Source organism: Podarcis erhardii (genome assembly GCF_964252035.2).
Source record: "Podarcis erhardii genome assembly, chromosome: 16".
NCBI lineage: Eukaryota > Metazoa > Chordata > Lepidosauria > Squamata > Lacertidae > Podarcis > Podarcis erhardii.
Genome location: NC_138514.1, coordinates 29018970 through 29042114, shown reverse-complemented (window position 1 = coordinate 29042114; position 23145 = coordinate 29018970). Strand labels below are relative to the sequence as shown.

General features: G+C 46.3%; 1 protein-coding gene across 1 annotated transcript in view; it reads left to right on the top strand.

Moving 5' to 3' along the window:
- Positions 1–2926: 2926 nt before the first annotated feature.
- The window catches only part of MYBBP1A (MYB binding protein 1a), a 52617-nt gene continuing 32398 nt past the window's right edge, over positions 2927–23145 (top strand). Inside the window, exons 1-15 of the mRNA XM_081843447.1 lie at positions 2927–3172; positions 4934–5032; positions 5320–5403; positions 7182–7256; positions 7898–8005; positions 9714–9904; positions 10625–10792; positions 11332–11449; positions 11743–12032; positions 13873–13989; positions 16218–16343; positions 18044–18250; positions 18490–18598; positions 21662–21758; positions 22659–22813. Of these exons, the coding sequence (XP_081699573.1) occupies positions 2978–3172; positions 4934–5032; positions 5320–5403; positions 7182–7256; positions 7898–8005; positions 9714–9904; positions 10625–10792; positions 11332–11449; positions 11743–12032; positions 13873–13989; positions 16218–16343; positions 18044–18250; positions 18490–18598; positions 21662–21758; positions 22659–22813 (2139 nt within the window). The 5' untranslated portion in view covers positions 2927–2977. The remainder of the gene's footprint in view (positions 3173–4933; positions 5033–5319; positions 5404–7181; positions 7257–7897; positions 8006–9713; positions 9905–10624; positions 10793–11331; positions 11450–11742; positions 12033–13872; positions 13990–16217; positions 16344–18043; positions 18251–18489; positions 18599–21661; positions 21759–22658; positions 22814–23145) is intronic.

Genomic DNA, 23145 nt, shown 5'->3' with positions numbered 1-23145 from the left:
TGAGGGCAAGGCACAATGGACGTATGCTGACATCTGCCTCTCTCTTGGGAGACAGTGGAAGAGTGCATCTTTGGGGCTAAAGCCAAACTGTTGGAGAGTCACAGCGCCTGCTGTGGCTGTAGAGACCAAAAATGGGAGAGACATGTTTTGTTGCAGCTGGGGCAGAGGAAGGCGTCCGGTTGGGCTGCTGCAGGTGCACCACAGCATTTCTTCTCTGCGCGCTCCTCTCAGCAGTCGGTCCTCCTCGGGTCACTGCTGTGGATACACAACCTGACTGTCTCCAGGCACTGCGGTTGTCTGCAAGGGATTCAGACAGGCGGGGTTGAGGTTGCCAGCCTTTATGTCTCATTTGTAATGCAGAGTTGGTCTGCCAGGGGTGCCTGAAGACAGCTCCGCATACAGCATGTCTATAGGAATCCTGTCATCTTCCATGCTGTGTACATGACCAAGCCAGCATAGATGTCGCTGAGACAGGACTGTGAACATGCTGGGGATGTGGACTTGGGAGAGCACATCTTTGTTTGAGACTCTGTCCTGCCATGTGGTGCCCAAAATCTTCCTGACGCCGTACATTGAAGCGGCGCTCCTGGTGGGTGTAAGTTGCCCACAACTCACTTCCATAATGTTGTGCTATCTGTCTGTCTTCCACCTTTGTCTCCAACAATCTCAGGCTAGTGCATTTGGTTTTCCTCCTTCATCATTTTAGTCTCAAAACAACCCTGTGAGGTAGGTTAGGCTGAGAGGCAGCAACTGCCTCCCCTCAAATCAGTCAGTGAGCTTCCTATGTCTAAGTAGGGATTTCAAGCCTGGACTCCCAGGTCCTAGTCAGATGCTCTAACCACTACACAACATGACTAGATGAGCCACTGGCTTGATCCAGCAGGGATAGTTTTATGTTCTTAATAATTACAAGAAGGTTAATAGACAAGAAGGTATTTGTTTCATGAATTATCCCCAGATTTAGTTTATGGGAGGAAGGCCCATAGAATTCAAGTGGGCTGACTTCTAAACAGACATGCACAGGATTGCAATGTCACTGCGTATTCTTGTAAACACCACTCCATGCTGTTTTGTTTCTCTTTAAAACCAATGGGGAAATAATTAAAATATATAAAATAAAATAATTAAAAAGCAAACAGGCAGAGAAGGGAAGGGAAGCACCCACTAAAGTAGAAGAATCACTAATCACCAGCTAACTGTAAAAAAAGTTTTTTCTTTAACTGTCTGCTTAAACCTAGAATTGTTTCCAGCAGACATCTAAAAGTTAATATTGAGGATGTTTGCTGAATCTGTCAGAGACCATTCCACAAGACTGAGCTGATGAAAATGAAGGCTCGGTTTATATACCGCACATATATCACGTGCACATCTAAAAGATTTTTAATCACTTACATAAGATCAATAACAAACAAGACAGTCCCTGCCCACAGGCTTATAATAGAAAAGACACAACGCAGAAGGAAAAAGGGATGGGGAGGGCACAGAAAAAGAAGCAAATTCATCACACTGTCTTATGCAGGTTTATTGGTAACAATTGGTATTATTGGTATCAGGGGGGTAATAATATTTAAAAAACCTTTTATTTCTAAATATCAGGCTATTGTTTGTTCCACATTATGACATTTTCACGTAAAGCTAAAAACTAACCAAGAATTCCAAACAGTAGCATTATCTCACAGGGGGCATTTAGACATTGTTGTCCTCATTAATACATAAAATAACTTTTTGCCACATAGTTGAAAATTAATATTTGTTTTGTTTTGGTATAACTTAATATTTGGATTAATTCTTCAGCAGCAGCTACGGAGCTATGGAGACCACAAATCCTCATTTAATCCATCTATATACTGTTGCATGCCATCCCAATCTCCGAGCGGTGCAAAATTTTCAGGGGTTCCAGGCGTCTACCCAGGGTTCCGTTTTCTCGGAATGGTGGGATGGCGGAGACCGTGGTGTCTTTCTGATATATGGTTTATTTACACATATATACGAGCTGAGCCTACGATGGAGGGCTCACAGCATTAGCCCCCAAGAGGATCTTGCTTCTCCCATAGTCACACAGCTTTCGATTCCACCATAAATCAGGCATGTTTCTGTCCTCAGCTACCCAAGCCTACAGCCTTGCTTTGAGCTCTCACAGACAACATCCATTTTGCCTCTGGCACAGAGCCACCCATACTTTAGGAACCATTGTGGCCCTTGGCTGGCTAATTCAGCAGTTGAATCCCTGCTGGATCCATGAATTTGAAGAGACTCAGACAAAAAGCCTACCGCCCACAAAAAAACTCACAGCCATACTTTCCATTTTCTTGCAATAACCATCCCATCCCGGCAGCTAACAGTGAACGTGGGCTCAACCCTTTCTCCAAACCGTTTCCATTTGCCCAGCAGACAGTGGTCTGGGACGACAGGAAATATGCAAAGCCACTAGTTCCTCATCACTGAATTTTGCGCCCTGGGCAAGTCTAACCACTTGCAACACCCCCAATTGCTAACTCCAGTTTTCCAAAACCAAGTATTGTAGGAAAGCACAACACTTGAAACTGCAAAGTTCATTGCAAGAATAAAGAACGCAACGACGTTTGATTGCCTTTCTCAAAATACGTCTTGGCACACGAATCCTTTGCAATAATGTGAATCTATAGAAAACAGTGCCCCGCAAAAGTCAGTGCCGCACCTTTCTGTGGTCTGCGCCCCAGGCGGCTGATAGCATCCGCCTTAGGCGAGCAAACGCGCCACCCAAAAACCCCCCAAAAGAGCTCACATCCCAGGCAGGGATTGATGCGCATGCAGAGTCTGGCGTTTCCACGTGGGGCAGACAAGGGCGTTGTGCAAAGGAGGAAGCCGAAGAAAGCCAAACCCCGGCAGGGAGGCTCCTATCCAGCCTCTGCTTTCCTTAACCCGGAAGGGGAGGTTCTCACGTGCGCCTCTGCATCCCCTCCTTCCACGTGCGTCTTTTTGCTGCGCTGCCTCCAGCATGGCCGGGGATGGCAGCAGTAGCGGCAGCCCCGGCGATGAAGCTCTCGCCGCGGCCCCCATCTCCCACGCGGGCCGGCTCCTGGGCCAGAACCGGCAGTTTTTGGATTTCTTCTGGGACATCGCCAAGCCCCAGCAGGAGACGCGCTTGAAGGCGACGGAGGATCTGCTGCGCTACTTGCGAGAGAACCAGAAAGTAAGAGAGACGGTGGAAAGTTAATATAAGCTTTTTGCAAACGCCGCGCTTCTCCCTCTGGGTTAAAAGGGCGGCTGGTAATTGTTGTGTATTGAGTCAAAGGATTTTATATCTGTATTATTATTGTCTGTATTTGCATTAGGGTAAAGTAACTGTCTTTTGGTTCCAGAGGGTACAGCTACTATTGGTTCATTTAAGCTGCTGTATTTGGATCCTCTGTCTTATTGGTTTCCTCCAAAAGGCAGGACTGTGATTGCCTGATATTGTTCCCTCCAAAATGCATCCTTTCTAGCTAGTTCCCTGTCCCTATAAATGTAGCTCTCCCCTCCTCAGGTCTCAGTCTTGTTGCTTTAATAAAGAAGTGTTACTAGAGAACTGTCTCCAGCATATTATGTCAAGAGAGCTGAAATCACAAACCCCACGTCACAACAGTAATGATAATGATAATAAAATATATGCCAGCCATCTAACTGGGTTTCCGCAGCCACTCAGGGCGGCTTCCAAGGAATTAAAACATCAAACACAGTATAACATCAAACATTAAAAATACAAAATATTAAAGCCGGGTCTCTCCCCCTCTCACCTACCCCCCAAAGTATGTGTTTGGAAGTATTGATATTATATACAGTATTGTTTAAGTTCCAGCCATAGGAGTCCCTTTGAAATGGATTTTGTCCCGCTGATTTCAGTAGGTCTTCTCTGACTATGGCTCAGTGCAGCCGATTGTTTTTAAATTTTATTTTAATAGCAAAAAGGATATCTAAAGTTTTATAGCACCTGGACAAATAAAGACAGTCCCTACCTTCAGGTTTGCAGTGTTAACAGACAAGATACAAAAGGAAAAGGACTAGGGAGGGAGGAGGAAATGGATGGGACCAGGTTGGTCTCTCTCTCTTCCCGTGGTGAGACACTGGGTGCAGCTGCCCAGTGGGTCCTCTGGCCGAAAGCAGTCCCAATATAATGATGCCATCACATTAAGTTTTCTGTAGCATTCTCACATTCTGCATTTGGTGAAATTCACCTTTGGGTGTTTGTGGGCAGAAGTTTTCAGGGAAGTGCAGTCACCAAAGTCGGCCCTGCAAGTTTCTTTCCCTGAAAAACCAGCTGCTTTTCAGGGGGTTGGATCCTTGGGGCACCTTCCAACGCTACGGTTCTTTGATTCTATGTACAAAGCCCCACAAAACCTATTGATAGCAGCTTTGCACACCTATTTCATTAGGGAAAGTGGCTTATACATTTTATAATCAATAATTTGCTGCATGCAAACTGGAAAAAAACACCATACTGTGTTTTCAGTTGATTTTATCATGTTATGTCTGTGGGAGACATATAGTTAGCAGGCCTATACACAGAGAGACATTTGATGCTGGGATTGCACTTTAAACATGCTCAGAGGTGGTTTTCCCCTCTATTGTTTCCAGGTATTTGAACAAGGGAGCTATGGATTAGAAAGAAGCAGGCCCTGGAACTGAATGGATGATACTGGGGGTGACAAAGGGCATGCTTAGGAAGAAGGCTGATGGGGTTGGCCTACTTTGGAAGGTTGTTGTTAGGATTATGAATGTGGCTGTGGCATTTAAGAAGTTTCAGGTAAACTGATTCTTTAAAAAAAAAAACTTTGATCACTGTAAAAGCCGCTCTGAATTAAGCAGAACAGTATTTTTTTCACAGAAGGCATTTTAAAGGAAAATAAACATTACTGTATTTTGGTTTGTGGGGTAGTCAAAACCCCCACCTGAACTTCTGAATATATTTTTTTAGGACGATGAGCAACTGAAATACAGCTTGAAGCGCCTGATTGATGGATTGGGAGCAACACGTGAAGCGGCCCGTCCAGGGTTCAGTTTGGCTTTGGCTCAGGTTAGTGTTCCTCAGTGGAGTTCATATGGGTTTTCTTGCTTTTAAGGTTTTTTTAAAAAGCAAACTTTAAAATAATTCCTTCCATAAGTCTTCCATAGAAGTTTTTTTAAAAAACAACAACTATAAATTCGAAAGTAACATGCAGCCCTCCTGATGTTGTTGGACTACAACTCTCATCAGCCACAGCCAAAGGTTAGGTGTGATGGGGGTTGTAGTAGCAGCGGCATCCTGTTGCCTCTCTTCTCTCCGATTCACACAGGTGTTCCCTTCTTTTTCTCTCTCCCCAGGTATTGCAGGTTTTTGAGGAGATCTCCCTCCTCACAGTCCTGGACCAGATCAAAGAAAAATACGACCTCGGCAGAGTGAAGAAGGTAAGGAGATGGAGTGGGCTTTGAGTTTACAGTTCATGGTTGCCGTGGACAGCAGGATTTTGTTAAGGGGAGCTCTGCAGGTCTGCTGTGTTAATTAAAATATTACAGTATTTTAATATATTTTTTGGAAGCCGCCCAGAGTGGCTGGGGAAGCCCAGCCAGATGGGTGGGGTATAAATAATAAATTATGATGTTATTATTATTATTATTATTATTATTAATCTGTTGATCCAATCAGCATCAGTCCACAAGGGCCAAATCCTGGCCATTTGGGGGTTTGATTTTGTTCTGCGGGATTTGGCAGGGTTACTGATGTCGATTGGATCGCCAGCATAGCAACCTGCTCCGAACAAGCTCTGAGAGAGAGAATGTGCCACAGCCAAGTTTCACCCAGAGTGAGTTATGCATGTGACCATAAGGAAGTTTGTGGGTTGCTGGTGCCCAATGGGAGTGCCTGTTTAAAGTGGTGCATGGAAAGAGCCAGTTTGGCGTAATGTGTAGAGTGTTGGACTACGGCCTGGAAGACCAGGGTTCGGATCCCCACTCAGCCATGGAGCTCACTGGGCAACCCTGGGCCAGTTGCCATCTCTTAGCCTGACCTACCTCACAGGGTTGTTGTGAGGGTGAAATTGGGAGGAGGAGAACCACGTATGCCACTTTGAGATATTTGGAAGATAAAGGTGGTATGGAAATATATCAAATAAATAAATAATTTGTCAGCATCCTGACAGCACCCTGGAAGACCAGGGTTCGGATCCCCACTCAGCCATGGAGCTCACTGGGCAACCCTGGGCCAGTTGCCATCTCTTAGCCTGACCTACCTCACAGGGTTGTTGTGAGGGTGAAATTGGGAGGAGGAGAACCACGTATGCCACTTTGAGATATTTGGAAGATAAAGGTGGTATGGAAATATATCAAATAAATAAATAATTTGTCAGCATCAAATACGGGTAATGAAACAGGCTTTTTTTATATATATATAAAAAAAAAGCTAACTGCAGTTGACCTAAACCTTGATCCTCTGTACCAGCAAAATGGGACAACGTGTTTAATATAGAAGCAGAAGCGAAAGCTCCTGAGATCTTGCTGGTCACACTAGAGGACAAAAGGGGATGTCACAGCAAACTGGCTTGTCGTAATGTGTGATCATGGCTGTCTGGCTGGGGAAAGGGGGGGGGAGAAGCCTCTGAAAATGGGGTGAGGGGTAATCCTCATTGTCTGAGACAGCTATGAACGTATCACGACCCATAGTTTGAGAAGCACCGGGTAAAGGCTGGTTATTCATTTATTCAGGCCATTTGAACCCTGCTCTTTTGTAAAAAAAAAATGCTTCCATGTTAGCTTGCATGCAGTCAGATAACAAAGCAGGCTTGCCGTCTGAAACAATATGACACACAAGGGAAGATGGCAGGGAGGGAAGAGGAAAAAAGCAAACTCAGGATGACCATCCGGCATGGAAACAGTTCAGTAGTAGAAGGTCTTTCAGCAGAGTTGGGGGAATGGACCCTGCTCCCCACATCTCCCAAGATACTTCCCATGTCCCCCAAAACAGTATTGGGGTCATTTGGGGGGGCCCTATTCGGTCAGCGGTGGGAAGGGTTCTTTTGTGGTTGAGGGCTGCATATCCATATTGAAATGTTTTTTGGGGAAGATGGGGACCCATTCAAGTGGTGAGTGTTGCTAGTGATTGTAAGTTTACTCGCTGTAAAGAGTCGCTCGCGAGATTCCACAGCCTTGCCTAGATTGTCTTTCTATGTTGGTTCCCTGTTTTGTTTCAGAAACTCTTCCGAAATGCTCTGTTTGGGAACTTTTTCGGCGTTCTGGCTCTGTTCCAGTCCGGGCGTCTTCCAAAGGTAACGCTAGATGCAAATGTTTCAGGTCTGCATGCCCCTGGTGCAAACCCTGTGACGTGATGTTGATAGTAATAATAATAATAATAATATTCTGAATTCTCTGATGTGCATAAATTATGCCGATAGAATCAGCTCTGCTGAGTCTTCTGCTGAATGGGAGGCCCTGGAGATCACTTCTACCAGTCGCTGGAAATCCCAAATCACCCCCCACCTTTTCCAGGGTTGTTCACATATGCTTTCAAGCCTTGCTTGGAATCCATATGGACTAGAAACTTGAAAGAGCTCCTGTGCCTCATAATGGAACACATGACGCTCCATTGTTCTGAGCTGATTCTTTGGCACATCTGAAACATCTGCTCTGCCTGGCAGCTGGTGGTAGAGTGAGGAGTGTTTTTCAAACATCAGCTGTTAGATCCTTTAAAAACTGGCTGGGCAATTTTTTCCTGTTAAGTTTTTCCCTCTGGGGTAACCTCTCAGGGAGGACTAAGACTATTCCTTGCTGAAACCCTCAAAAGCTTCTGGAGGTCACTGCCAACAATGTTGGGGTAGATGGACCAGTTCCTCAAATACATGCTTTCTCTCGTGTTCCCTGTGTCCTCTCCGTCCCTGTAGACTCACCCACTCTTATCTAAATTCCTTAGGATTCAAAAGCTCTCCTTGGCTGCGTCCAGCTTCTCCAGAGCCTTTCGGATCACCACACCCACCTCAAAGACCTTCCTAGGAAGACATTGGCCGACATCGTTTCCGAGGTAGGGAGATGTGGGGTGTTATTGCAAAAAAAGGGAGCCTCTTAAATATATAGTTGCATAGCTTCTTCTGCAAGACTGGCTTGCCAGCACTGACCCGTCCCCGTTAGACCGCTGATGCTAATTATATTGCCTTGCCAGGACACAGGGAAATATTCCAGAGCTACAATTCTCTTTGAGTGGTTCAACAGTCAATCCCTCTTCACAGGGAATTCTGGGACGGGAATGCGGTTCTCCTAGCAACTCTTCAGCACTGCAGTTCCCAGAATGCTTTACAGGGGAGCCATGTTTAAAGTGCGCTTTAAATGTTTGGTGTGACTGTGGCCTCAGTTGGATGCCACCCATACAGTGGTACCTCGGGTTACATACGCTTCAGGTTACATACGCTTCAGGTTACAGACTCCGCTAACCCAGAAATAGTGCTTCAGGTTAAATACTTTGCTTCAGGATGAGAACAGAAATCATGCTCTGGCGGTGCAGCAGCAGTGGAAGGCCCCATTAGCTAAAGTGGTGCTTCAGGTTAAGAACAGTTTCAGGTTAAGAATGGACCTCCAGAACGAATTAAGTACTTAACCCAAGGTACCACTGTAATTGTCACGTAGGCCAGGATGTCTGGCGCCTGAGTGAGTTCCACAGAAGTGAATGCTGATGTATCGCCAAGCAAACAAGTATGATGTCCAAAAAGTCCAAAGATGGTGCTGGGAAGGATGGATAGACTTGACTGTGGGTGGCTTTATAAAATGGAGGACAAGGCAGGTACAGAAAGAGATGGGCTTGTCCTGGGTGCAGAGGCGGTTGAGTAGCCACTGAAGGGGCCTAGGGAGTTGGATGGCCCAAGCGATGGAGGAGGTGAATACCTTTTTTTAAAAAATAAAATAATTATTAGATTTTCCACAATTATAACAAAAACCACAGAGCAGAATGACACACAAAAAAAGAAAAAAAAAAGAAAAATACATTGTAATGGGATATGGGGTTGCTTGTGCGTAAGCCCCAAACTGCTCCAAGCTGAGTGGTTTGGTTAAACCTTTCCCTGGCCGGACAGCCCTTACTCTGTGGCTGTCTCAATCACTGGCAGAATCCGTCAGTGGGCGTTTCCTGAATTTCCTCCAACATAAGAGTTCTTTGACACCAAGTCGCCGCCTAGCTTCCCTGCGCGGAAGCTTTCTGCGCTGAGTGGGCGTCCCAAGGGGAGGTCCTGTGCTCTCCCCGCTGGTCTCGCTGGAACAGTCCCGGAGCCTTCCCTCCGAAGCTCCCTCAGCCTCCCCTTCCTCCCTGGCGTCACGTCTATTTCCTTCCCCATTGGAAGCTCTCCCTCTCTCCTTGCTGGTTCCCTCTCCAGCGTCATCGGGGAGCCTTACCACCACCCTTGGCTCCGATGGCAGTTCCCTGACATACATCAATGAACGAAAGAAGAAAAAAGGAACAATAAACAATAACAACAAACTTAATTCTTTACAAATCCAACCTTTTAAACATCTTGGTTGACTTCCTCTAGTCCCTCCCTTCTGAGTTTCCTTGTAGTTAAAAGTAACAGCTTTCCAATATCATTATTAAAGTAAAACAATTTCCAATTATAGTCCATCTTAGAGGAGGTGAATACCTTTGGCACAGGAGTCTTGCCTAGAGGTGGGAGGTTTGAGATGTAAAAAAGGGGAATGGACATCCAAACCCAGGGAGTTGTTCGCTTTTGTTTTTGCCGGGGGCTCAGATTCCGGAGGCTGTGTTTGAAGAGGTCCTTTTCAGCTTCTTGGAAGATGACCTCACCTCGGCCTTCAGCAGTCCAGGGCAGCTTTACCTCCTGCTGGTGGGCATCCAGAAGTTCCCCAGGGTTCTCCGGCCAGAAAAACTGAAGGCCCTCTTGGGCACGACTGCCGTCATCACGGCAGAAAACATTCCCAGGTATGTTGACCAGGAAGGAATGCAGGACGCTTGCATCGCTTTACAGTTCTTTTGAAATTGAAATACTTTATTGTCACTTGTACAACTAGTATACAGTGAGATTACACAAGCACCCTCGCTCAGCTCTCTTAGTCTTAATTCCCCTTGTTTACTGACGCACACCCACCAAACCCCAAAGTCAGTTGCCCTGTTGTTATCTTTTCATTCAGCAGCCCACAGATAGAAGCTGTTCTTTACCCTGTTGGTGCAATTCATCATGCTTCTATATCTTCTACCTGAGGGTAGGAGATCAAGAAAGTGCCGGACAGGGTGTGAATCATCCCTGAGAATTTTCCTCACTCTTCTGAGGCAACGTTCATCCGCTATTTCATCCAGCGGATTCACAGGACAGCCCAGAATATCTTACAGTGAAGGAAAGAAAAGGAGGATTCTGGGATCTAAGATTCTTCGGGGTGTTGTTCAGTGGTATATCCCCTGCTCTCTGCATGCAGAAGGTCCCCAGTCCAGTCTTCAGCATCTCCGACGAGGGCAGGCAAAGGCGCCCAGTCAACACCCTGGGGAGCTGCTGCTAGTCTGACTAGGCCGTACTGAGCTATATGGGCCAACAGCCTGCTCTAGCCTAAGGAAGCTTTGTATGCCCCTAGGCTTTGCCTCCACACAACGGAAGGCAGTTTTTAATTTTATTTTATTTTTAAAAAATTGTTTTGCTCTTCCTTGCAGGCTGCTGGAGGTTTTGAAAATGGCGGCCAAGTCTGAGAAAAAGGACAGAAGTCTTCCTACTGTCGGACTGGACTTGATGAAAGTGGCTCTGAAGGAAGGCACCTTTGAGCTCTTCTGGAAAGAAGCCATCGAGAACGGTCTGCTGAAGGACAACGTTGGACCTTGCAGGTTGGCTGGGGAAGTTTTGGCTTGTCTGTCACACGCAACATTCACACCACATGTTTTGAAGCACTATGATACCACTTTGCAACAGCTGTGGCCCCCCCCCCTGAATTCTGGGATCTGTAGTTTGTTGAGGGTCCTGAGAGTGGTTAGAAGACTCCCTTTCCCCTCAGAGAGCTACGGTTTCTAGAATGTTTTAGCAATCAGTCCCCCTTCACAGAGAACTCTGGGACTTGTAGCTCAGTGAGGGAAATAGGGGGTCCACAGCTCCCATAATTCTTTGGGGGAAGCCATGACTGTCAAAAGTGGTATTGTAGTGCTTTAAATGTATCATGTGAACATGGCCCCAGTCTCTCCTTGCAGTTCTTTTTCCCATTTTTCTAAATCCCAGTGGTTATCGAACTGTGCTCTGGGAGGCTGTCAAATTCTTTGCGAGTTTAGCGGGCCATTCTCAATTCATGAAATCAGTAAAGGCAGGCCCCTTGAAAGCTAGAAAGCTGCTTTCACACATTATTTCTTATCCTGTGTGTCTTATTCTTCCTCAGTTACATGTGTTACCGGTTGCTGGGCAGCTCTCTCCCGCTCCTGTCGACTAGCCAGCTAAGGATGGTTCTCCGAGGGGAAGTCATGCGTCATTACGGGACCCATGTTGTGTCCACCCAGGTAGGGGAATGGCAACAATATCCCTTCCCCAGTATGGTAGCCCCCATAGTTTACTGGAAAACAACTCCCAGCATCTCTATTGATCTTGCTCTCTGGGACAGATGTAGTCCAAAATGCCTGGAGGCCACTAGGATGGCGAAGGCTGGTCTACCCTGATCAGCAGTGTCTCTCCAGGATTCTAGACAGCAGACGTTCCCAGCCCTCCCTGGAGACACCAGGGATTGGGCCCTTCTGCTTGCCAAGCAGGCGTCCTGCTGCTCAGCCACAGCCCTTCTCCTGCCTGTGTTTTTCAGATGCATGACAGATTCAAGTTTGCCCCAGAGATGGAGGCCTACGTCGACTCATTCTTGGAGGGATGCAGTGACCCGGCCAAGCAGCTGGCGGTGATGGTTGGCTTCTCCACGCTCACCAACCAAGGCTACCCGGTGGTGCCTAGTTTCTGGAAAGTGCTGAGGCACCTTCTCCCTGGGGCGTTGCTGAAGTACACGGCCTGGCTCAAGAACATGTTCCTCAACCCAGATTTGGACGCCTGCGTGGATTTCGCCACCAGGCGGCAGCAGCAGAACGAGAAGAAGACGGATGTGTGAGTGGCAGCTGGGGGAAAGGCGGAGGCACCTCCGGCCGAATAGGAAGCAGCCAGTGTGAGAGACAGTGTGGTATAGTGGTTAAGAGCAGTAGACTCGTAATCTGGTGAACCGGGTTCGCGTCTCCGCTCCTCCACAAGCAGCTGCTGGGTGACCTTGGGCTAGTCACACTTCTCTGAAGTCTCTCAGCCCCACTCACCTCACAGAGTGTTTGTTGTGGGGGAGGAAGGGAAAGGAGAATGTTAGCTGCTTTGAGGCTCCTTTGGGTAGTGATAAAGCGGGATATCAAATCCAAACTCCTCTTCTTATGCTGCTTCAGACCACTGCATGGAGGACAGATAAAAGAAAAGAAAGTCCTTCACGCGGAGCTTAGTTAAACTGTGGAACTCCCTTCCACAGGAGGCTGTGATGGCCACCAAGCTAGATGGCCTTAAAAGAGGATTAGACAGATTCATGGAGGAGAGGGCTATCCTTGGCTACGAGCCAAGATGGCTGTGCTCTGCCTCCACAGTTGGAGGCAGCGATGTTTCTGAATACCAGTTGCTGGAAACCCCAGGAGAGGAGAGGGCTCTTGTGTTCGAATCCTGTTTGTGGGTTTCCTACAGGCTTCTGACTGGCCACTGTGAGAACAGGATGTTGGTCTAGATGGGTCACTGGCCTGATCCTGCAGAGGTCTTCTTATGCTCTTGTCTCTCCCAGCCAGGAGAGTTGCCAGGGATTGAACCAGGAATGAATGAATGAATTTTAGTGAATGAATGAATTTTTATTATTATGGTCACAGACCAGTTCCGGCTCACTTACAATATCAGGAAAATCGTAAAACACAACAGAAATACATTGAATTGCAATGGGGTATAACAGAGACAATACAGATATAGCAGTTAAAAATATATATATGAAATCTTGATCATTAAAATATCACCTAAAATTGTCAGAAGCTGGGACCTTCTACACTCAAAGCAGATGCTCTACCACCGAGATTCTATTTTTCACATGCACATGAAGCTCCTGTTGGTATTAGTGAGGCTTTGCCACTGGATTCTGTTCAGGTGTTGATTTCTGTGAGGTTTCTTGGCTGGGGTGGGCCCACTTGTACTTTCCACTAAGGCACCGTGAAGTCTTTAGACTGGCCAAAGCTCCCTATAGCTCAGTTGATTAGAGCCTGAGACTCTTAATCTCAAGGTTGTGGGTTCGAGCCCCACATTGGGCAAAAGTTCCCTACTTTGCAGGGGGTGGGACAAGATGACCCTCGGGGTCCCTTCTGGCTCTACAGTTCAAAGATTCCCACCTATATCGGAGATGGTGGTCAATTGATTTGGTCAACTGTTGCCACAGGAACATAGGGTGCTGGGTGTTGTTGTTGTTTTTTAACCAAAACCACATTCCCACCATTTTAAGTAGCCATGACTTCCCCCAAAGGATTCTGGGTACTTGGAGTTGTTATGAAGCCCCTGTTCCCCTCAGAGAGCTCCAATTCCCATAGCACCCTTTGAAGAGGGATTGAGTGTTAAACAGCTCTGGGAATCTTAGCTCTCTGAGAGGAACAGGAGTCTCTTAACTCTAAGCACCCTAAACAAATGAAAGTACCCAGAATTCATTGGGGGAAGCCATGACTGTTTAGTACCATAGCGCTTTAAATGAATGGTGCGAAAGTGGCCAAAGGGGGTGGGGGTCCCTGGCCCCACCTGGCAATGCTGGAGGTGTCTCATAACACTAAATGATGGCTTAGCATGACATCTGAACTGGCCTGCTGTCCGCCATCTTTTTACTCCAATAAGATGGTACGGCAAGGGTCTGCTTTAGTGGCTCATTACTTCTGATTGCTCTCTGTCGATGCAGGGAAATGACCCAGCACTGTGTGACGCGCCTGAGGAAATGGATCATAGCTCGGCTGGTTGGCCTAGTTGAGAACCCGCAGATCAAGAAGGGAGAAGAGTTTGTGACTGATGTGACCAGGTAGGAGGGACAAGATGGTTGACAGCGGCTTGCGCTGCCCGCTTGCCGAGGGAAGGGTTTGTTGTTCACTCGTGACAGGCCGAATACTCTAAACCAAAGAGCTGTACTGCTCACAACCTTTGTATGACCTTAGGTCACAATCTGCAGTGGTATGAATGAATGAATTTATTAATACGGTCACAGACCAGCATCACACACACAATATCACAGATCATAAAAATATCAGAAATACAAGGGACAATATGAATATAACAAGGCTCTAAATATAAAAATTAAAATTAATTGTTAGCGTGTCCCCAGTAACTAACATTTAGGGGTTTGAACATTATGGGATACCACTTGCTTCCTGCGATTGATTGCAGAAGCACAGAATTTAGCTACATTTAATGTAGTCTTGGGATTCTTGTCCTCTAACAGTAGTTTTAAACTATGGTATTCCGATTCTTTCCTGGACTTTTGCAAAACAGGTGTAATAAAAGTCAAACGTATATCCTTGTAAAGACGCCAACGTAATAGTACATGTGAGGCAGTTTCAACTTCCAACGAACCACAAGGACAGACCCGTACTGTGTAAGGTTTACCCTCAAATCTGCCCTGAAGTAAGGCAGAAGGAAGAACGTTAAATCTGGCGAGGGTAAAAGACCGTCTGTATTTGGGTACCTGAAGACCTGACAGATAGTTAGCTGGAGAGAAACTTCTTCCATAGTCCCTTATTGCCAGATGTTTGATCATTTCGCTCATGTGGCATTGTAATTCTACGTCCCGGATACGCTGGCAGATTGTAGTCTTAGCTTTCTCGAAGCCTGTCGCTATCAAAGTCTGCTGTAGGATCCCCAAGCCTTTAAGCTTTTCCAGCAGTGTAGCTTTCCATCTGGATTGGTAGGTATCTAATAAGGTTAAAGGTGCCAGCCCAACCGGGAAGAAAATAAGCTTTAGCCAATAATGGATCTTCAGTATCCACATCCGAGTACTGATAGGAATTTGCCCAACCTCCAGCCGGACCGCTATGTTGGATACGCAAGAGGGGATCCCCAGCAGGCTGCGGAAAAACTTAGTTTGGAATGCCTCTAAAAGAGTAAGGTCTTTAAAGCTGTAGATCTGGGAACCATATAACAATTGTGATAGTATTTTGGCAGCAAAAACCTGGGAGGCTGCCGACAATCTGCACTATTCCTATAAAGCAGTGTTGTGCCACTTTAAACAGGGCTTCCCCCAAAGCTTTCTGGGAACTGCAGTTTGTTCAGGGTGTTCAGAGTTGCTAAGGAGCCTGTTTACCCTCACAGGGCTACAGTTCCTAGAATGATTTAACAGTCATTCCCTCTTCCTCCAAACCTTCCTCAAAAGTGCAGGTTTCTGTGATATCTTCAATCCTCTCACTGGAATGAAGACCAAAGACACATATTTGAATAAAAGTACATATTCTCCCCTTTCCCAGACCTGTTTCCATTTTCCTCCCCACCCCATATCAGAAGTTTAGCTTGTAAGGTCCTCGGGACGGGAGCTGGTCCTCTAGTACTTGATAGTTCAGTGTGTATGTTGATATTGCCAAGATAGAAACTTAAGATCCTGCAAGACACGCTTGGCATTTACGTTACTGGGTGGTTGCCACAGTGCAAGCTAGATCTAGCTGAGATGTGACCAGTGCTTATTTTCTAGAAAAATAGATGCTGCCACTCACTATGAAGTTGTTGCAGTAAGTGCCACACTTTTTAACAACAAAAAAGAGGTGCTGGTACTGTGTACCCTTGAGTAAAGGTACAAAGGTAAAGGACCCCTGGACGGTTGAGTCCAGTCAAAGGCGACTATGGGGTGTGGTGCTCATCTCGCTTTCAGGCTGAGGGAGCTGGTGTTTGTTCACAGACAGCTTTCCGGGTCATGTGGCCAGCATGACTAAACCACTTCTGGCACAATGAGTGCCCGAGTGTACAGAAACGCTGTTTACCTTCCCATCGCAGTGGTACCTATTTATCTACTTGCACTAGTGTGCTTTTGAACTGCTAGGTTGGCAGAAGACCCTTGAGTACCCCCTGAAAAAAAGCACTGGATGTAACAACCTGCCCCCCCATCTATATTTATTTGTCACAAACATGAGGACTGGAAACTTCTTTCCAGGTGAAAGTGGGTATTCTTGGCTTTTTAACTGAAATGTCTCTAGAGTTGCAAATCATTTGGGAACGCCACTTTGTTTCAGCAGCCTGTATTAAGAAGTCGCTGTTGTCTTCTGCCAGGTTCTGCTTCTTTCATGCTTTTTTCAAGACCAAGAAACCGACCCCTGAGATAACCGAGACGAAAACCACACCATCGGTGCCCCTGAACGAGGCATCCCGCACAGCAGCCGCAAACTCATTTTTCAGGTATTCCCTTTGCTGCCTTGCTAGTTTTGAGCTCTGAAACCCTACGTGACTCACAACCCCAGCACCTCAAGGACTGCCTCTCCCCATATGAATCAACCCAGACCTTGCAATCATCATTCCTTGAGGCATTTCTCCATGTGCCCTCTCCTTGAGAGGCCCAGAAGGTGGCAGCACGAGAAGGGGCCTTTTCTGTGGTGGCTCCCCGCTTGTGGAATGTTCTCCCCAGGGAGGCTCGTCTGTCAGCACCATTCTACATCTTTAGGCATTAGGCAAAAACATTTTATTTTCCTCCAGGCCTTTGGCTCTCAGTTACCTGTGGCCTCATTGAGTAGGTGGGATGTTTTAAGGTAAAGGTAAAGGTACCCCTGCCCGTACGGCCAGTCTTGACAGACTCTAGGGTTGTGCGCTCATCTCACTCTAGAGGCTGGGAGCCAGCGCTGTCCGCAGACACTTCCGGGTCACGTGGCCAGCGTGACAAGCTGCATCTGGTGAGCCAGCGCAGCACACGGAACGCCGTTTACCTTCCCGCTGGTAAGCGGTCCCTATTTATCTACTTGCACCCGGGGGTGCTTTCGAACTGCTAGGTTGGCAGGCGCTGGGACCTAACGACGGGAGCGCACCCCGCCACAGGGATTTGAACCGCCGACCATGCGATCAGCAAGTCCTAGGCGCTGAGGTTTTACCCACAGCGCCACCCGCGTCCCAGGTGGGATGTTTTAATCCACCCTTTAAAAAAAATAAGATTGCCATTTAGATTTTTCTTTGTTTTTCATTTTTTGTTTATGCCACCTTTTAATGTGTGTGTGTGATAGTTTATGTATGGCAAATGGCTTTGAATTAGCTTACATGGTTGAGCTCTCAGTTATCTGTGGCCTCCTTGAACAAGCGGGCTGTTTCAACCCTTCCTTTTAGAAACAGGGTTGTTGTTTAGATATTCCTTTGTTGAGCGTCTAAGGCCAAAGCATAGGAAATAAAACCCCACCAGATGACACACAAGTGTTGTGGATCTTCCATCTCACTGGAAACACACAGTTCATGTGTATGTTGCCCCTCCTTGATAGCCAAAGTCCAGATGAAGACAGATGTGGATTTATTCCAGATTTTACATTGCTGGGCTATTGAAATCCTGGCTGCAGCTAACATCCTTGTCAAAAGTTATTCTTTTAAGACATAATTTTTAATTGATTTTCACATGTTTTTTCTTAAATTTTGGCTTCCCACCCTTACTTCCATGTTTTTATTCCTACCTTATACCTGCTGCTTTATCGGACATACAGTGGTACTTCGGGTTAAGAACTTAATTCGTTCCGGAGGTCCGTTCTTAACCTGAAACTGTTCTTAACCTGAGGTACCACTTTAGCTAATGGGGCCTCCTGCTGCTACCGTGCCGCTGGAGCACGATTTCTGTTCTCATCCTGAAGCAAAGTTCTTAACCCGAGGTAATATTTTTGGGTTAGCGGAGTTTGTAACCTGAAGCGTATGTAACCTGAGCTACCACTGTACAACTATCCTCTATTTCACTTACCAATGTTTTCTTTCTATGTCAAAAGTTCTTTAGAGCGACAAGCTTTCACGTTGTCTGTCCTCATATTCAGCAACGACAGCTGTCGAGGAAGCCTGATGTAACTATTTTTTGCGTTTCTGCATATCCCAAACGGCGGTTCCTGTGTTCAGTCGCTGCTCTCTCTCTCTCTCTGCAGTTTGCTCCAGCACTTGAACACGATGCCTGCCCTGGGGGACTCGGCCAAAGCAGAAGAAATGAGGAAGAAGCACCTTCACGGCTTGACCGCCAACGGGGACTCCTGGCTCTACCTCATCGTCCAGTACACCAGTGCCCTCCTCTCTCACCAGGCCCACGTCGCAGTTGTGGTGCCATTTAGCGATGAAGAGAAGCTTGCTTGGGACAGGTACGAGGCACTTAGAGCGGGGTGGGGAGCCTGTGGCCTTCCAGGTGTGGTTGGACTCTCTTCTCAGTGGAGCCTGCCTACTGCCCAAGCCATTTTACCACCCGAGGCGGAGGGACAAGTTGGTTCATTCCCCATTCTGTGTGCAAAGTCTGACTAGACTGGCCTCTTCTCACCAAGCTCGGTTGGCTGGAGCAAGCAAATAACTAACACAGAGTCTGACCATTCTCTCCCCATCACAGAATGCTCCAGACGGTGGAAACCTTGCGGAAGAGAGAGAAGAAAAGTCAGAACCTGAAGTCCTCTGCCTTCCAACACCTGCTGCTGTTAGTTGGCATTCACCTCTTCAAGGTAATATCCGGCGCGCTGGAAGCAGCTGTTTTGGGTGAGGCTTTGAATATGGTTGTGACCATAATGCCTGAGCCAATAATGATGAAGACAATGGAAGGGGAGAGATATTTTGCAAAGGGCTGCCAGGGCTTGTCTTGGGAAAGGCGTAGGAAACTGCCTTATATGAGGTCAGACTATCAGGTATACAGTGGTACCTTGGTTCTCAAACTTTGTCCGTTCCAAAGCCAAAGTGTTCCAAAACCAAGGCACGCTTTCCCGTAGAAAGTAATGCAAAATGGATTAATCCGTTCCAGACTTTTAAAAATAACCCCTATCTAACAAGACCATTGATCCATAAAATGTAAGCAATAATCAGTGTACTATAGTATAAAATAATAATACATTATTGTAGATGATAAAAATTTTAAAAATTATAATTCTTACCTGCATTGATAATAGTCATTGTTTGGATGGGGGGGGCTTTTATCCATTTCTGCAGTCACACAATCAATCAATCAATCAATCAATAGCTGAACTGGGTTCCACAGTGTCACAAAAACAAATTAACCGAAAAAGCCTCGAAAACAAAAACTCAAACTAAATAGCAAAAACAAAAGCTTCAAATAGAGTGGTACCTTGGTTCTTGAACTTAATCCGTTCCGGAAGTCAGTTTGACTTCCGAAATGTTTGAAAACCAAGGTGTGGCGTCTAATTGGTGTAGTGCACCCGGAAACAATAGCCGACAGCCGCATCGGATGTTCGGCTTCCGAAAAAGGTTTGAAAACCAGAACACTTCTGGGTTTTTGGTGTTTGAGAACCAAGGTGTTTGAGAACCAAGGTACCACTGTATATAGTTCAGTGTTGCCTACACTGACTGGCAGTGGCCCTCCAGGGTTTCACAAGCAGGGGTCTCTCCCAGGCCTTACCTGGAGATGTTGTGGCTTGAATCTGGGAATATATATTTTTACATGGAAAGCTGTGCTCTGCTACTGAGTCGCAGCCTCTCCAAAGTGGGGAGCAAACTCTCCATCCTTTCAGGCCGAGTTACAGGGGTCCCCTCTTTTATTAATATATATTCTTGCATTTACACCTCAAGGAGCTCAAGGTGGTGTACAGCCATACCTCATGTTACGTTTGCTTCATGTTACGTTCTTTCAGGTTACGACCCGCGGCGACCTGGAAGTACCGGAAAGGGTTACTTCCAGGTTTGGCTGCTCGCGCATGTGCAGACGTGCAAAATGACGTCACACGCATGCGCAGAAGCGGCGAATTGGAACCCGCGCGTGCGCAGATGCGCCGCTGCGGGTTGCACTCTTTTCATGTTACAAATGGGCCTCTGGAACAGATCCTGTTCGCAACCAGAGGTACCACCGTACATTGTTGTCTCCCTATTACAGTGGTACCTCGGGTTAAGTACTTAATTCGTTCCGGAGGTCCGTACTTAACCTGAAACTGTTCTTAACCTGAAGCACCACTTTAGCTAATGGGGCCTGCCGCGCCGCCGGAGCACGATTTCTGTTCTCATCCTGAAGCAAAGTACTTAACCTGAAGCACTATTTCTGGGTTAGCGAGTCTGTAACCTGAAGCGTATGGTACCTGTAACCCGAGGTATCACTGTAAATGAAATACATACAATACACAACTCCTGTCAGTCATGTATGTAACCTGAAGCGTATGTAACCCGAGGTACCACTGTATTATCCTCACAACAACCTCATCTGTTCAGGCCCAGGATCTTCTCTCTTCAGTTCCAGAGCTCTACTGTTTAAATACCTGGAAACGGCAGAAGGAAAGCCTGCCTCTGAGCATGTTCAGAGTGCAGTCCCAGCACTCAATGATTAGTTCTTTAAAAATCCATTGGCTTGCTCACTGTATGCCTCACAAACGTGACATGATAAAACCAGATCAGAACACAGTATGGAAAGATTAATTGCTATTTTGCAGGAAATGGTAAACAGAACAATGTATTTTGCAACAAACGGTATAACAAAACAATCCTGCGGATTTGGCAGGAAGAAAGAGACCAGGGATATGCTCGTTGGCCCATGGAAGGCCAACATGTTCAAAGAACCGAACACATCAATTGAAAAAAATATATTTTAAATTGAAAAACAAGCAGGCAAACCCAGGAATTGCAAGTGCAGGGTTTGAGCTTGCGTTCTAGTGTATTTCTGTACCTGCACAATTTTTATTTATTTTAGCAAACCACTGCTTTATCATTCAAAAAGTATCTCTAAGAAGTTTACAAAAATTATCAATAAAAAACAGATAATTAAATACATTCAAAGGATGGCTAAAATCATCAGTTGCTAAAAAGAAACAGAACATGTAACTTCTGCATGTGTGGATAGACTTCCCTACAGAAAAAAGGTTTTAAGCAGATGCCGAAAAGAGAACGACGAAGACACCAGTCTGACGTCAATTGGCAGGGAGTTCCAAAGTGTGGGTGCTGCCACACTAATTCAAAAGATGAGTTTCTTACAATTGCAGAGCAAGTATTATGTGTCAGCTGTAGCAAGTGAACTGCAGGGTCGTTGCAGAATGCCCTGAGTTGGGCTCCTGGTTGCAAAATGCCTGGCGGGGTAGGGCTGTGGAATGCCAATTTAGGAAATGGGAGCACCACTGGAACATAGGAACACTGAAGCTCTTTCCCACCAGAAAGTCTCCCATCCTAACCTACCGTATTTTTTGCTCTATAAGACGCACCAGACCACAAGACGCACCTAGTTTTTGGAGGAGGAAAACAAGAAAAAAAAAATTCTGAATCTCAGAAGTCAGAACAGCAAGAGGGATCGCTGCGCAGTGAAAACAGCAATCCCTCTTGCTGTTCTGGCTTCTGGGATAGCTGCGCAGCCTGCATTCGCTCCATAAGACGCACACACATTTCCCCTTACTTTTTAGGAGGGAAAAAGTGAGTCTTATAGAGCAAAACATACGGTACTTTGAACCAACCTTGCATGCTGCCCTGAGGGACTTTGGAGAAAGACAGGATAAAAACATAGGGACGATGATAATGACGACATTTGACTACTTTTTTCTTTCTCTCTCTTTTGGTTCCCTCTGCCTCTCGCTTCCTCACTCTAGTCTCCTGCAGAGTGTGTGAACCTTCTGAGCGACCTGCAGAATTGCACCCAGAGAGCCTTTGGAGAGAAACCCAAGAAGAAAAAGACAGCGGTTGCTGGTGAGTCTCTGTTCACAGCCTGATTTATCCACCACACCCTTGTAGATAAGCCTCTCATAGTTGCTGGCCTGATATTTATCAATTTATATAATAAACAACAGGAGATTATAGGGATAGGTGTGAAGGCAGAGAAAGAAAGGGAAAACTTGCTCTTTTTTCTGTCTGTTTATTTGGTGGGCCTCCAGATCCTATGCTAGTTCTACTCAAGAGTAGAGCCATTGATTTTAACAGACATGACCAGGGTGGATTTGATTTAAATCACTAGTCAGACTTGATTTAAATCTCTTTTTTTACAGAAAGACTCATTCTTGCTGGTATAATCTTAGTATTTACAACAGGTGAGGGTTTCATTTTTGGAATAATTTTCAGAGTAGTTTTTACAGTTATATCAAAAATTACCAATTAGAAATAGAAATTACCTATTAGAAATACATAGATAATTATGAAATTATTGTGAGGTTTAATAAGTTAATGGTTTATATCTGGACCACTTTTCATTTTAAAAATCGATTTAAAAAAATAAATAAATCATTGATTTTTATCCTCCCTGGACATGACTAACTTGGTCCATCAGTGGGTCTATTCTGAGTAAATCGTGGTTGGATGTAGGCCCTAGGCAGCCTTTGGCCTTCTAGATTGCTGCAAGTGTCGGCAATGGCTGAGGCATGATGGGAGTTGTAGTTCAACAACACCTGGAGGGCCAAGGCTGTTGACAGCATTTGGGTGCACAGGAGGGATTGTGCTGCACCCCAGTTCCCTCCTCCACCAGCCCACCCATGTGCAGCTCTTTGTCTCTGTTGCTGGCAGGATTAAAGGGAGGCTGGATTTGCTGACCAGGCCAGTGTTGCATTGCATGCTGGGAGGCATTCAGGCTCTGCCTGTGTGTTTTTCTCCACTCAGGTGGCGAAGAAGAGCCGGAATGGGTGGAGGTGATCATTGAAGTCCTCCTTTCCCTCCTGGCCCAGTCCAGCGGCCTCATCCGACGGGTCTGCAAAAGCGTCTTTGGGCTCGTCTGTCAGCACATGACGAAGGGCGCCCTGCAGCTCATCCTAGACGTGAGTAGCCTGTGGCTGTCCAGAGCTGGAACGGTGACATTCCCACCCTCCGGGGCCGGGTGCTCTTGGGGGAAAGCAGTTGGGGGCCACAACCCAGTGTGGGGAGAGTCAGAGCTGGGTGAGGTTAATGTGTGTGTAGTGGGGGTCATGTTCATTTAAAGCGCTAGGATACAGCTGCCCCCCAAATAATCCTGGGAACTGTAGTGCGTTAAGGTTGCCGAGACCCGTATTCTCACAGAGCTACAATTCTCCCAGAGTTTGCACCGCTCTGGGAATTGCAGCTCTCTGAGAGGAATAAGGAGTCTCCTGACAAAACCCAGCATCTCCTCCCT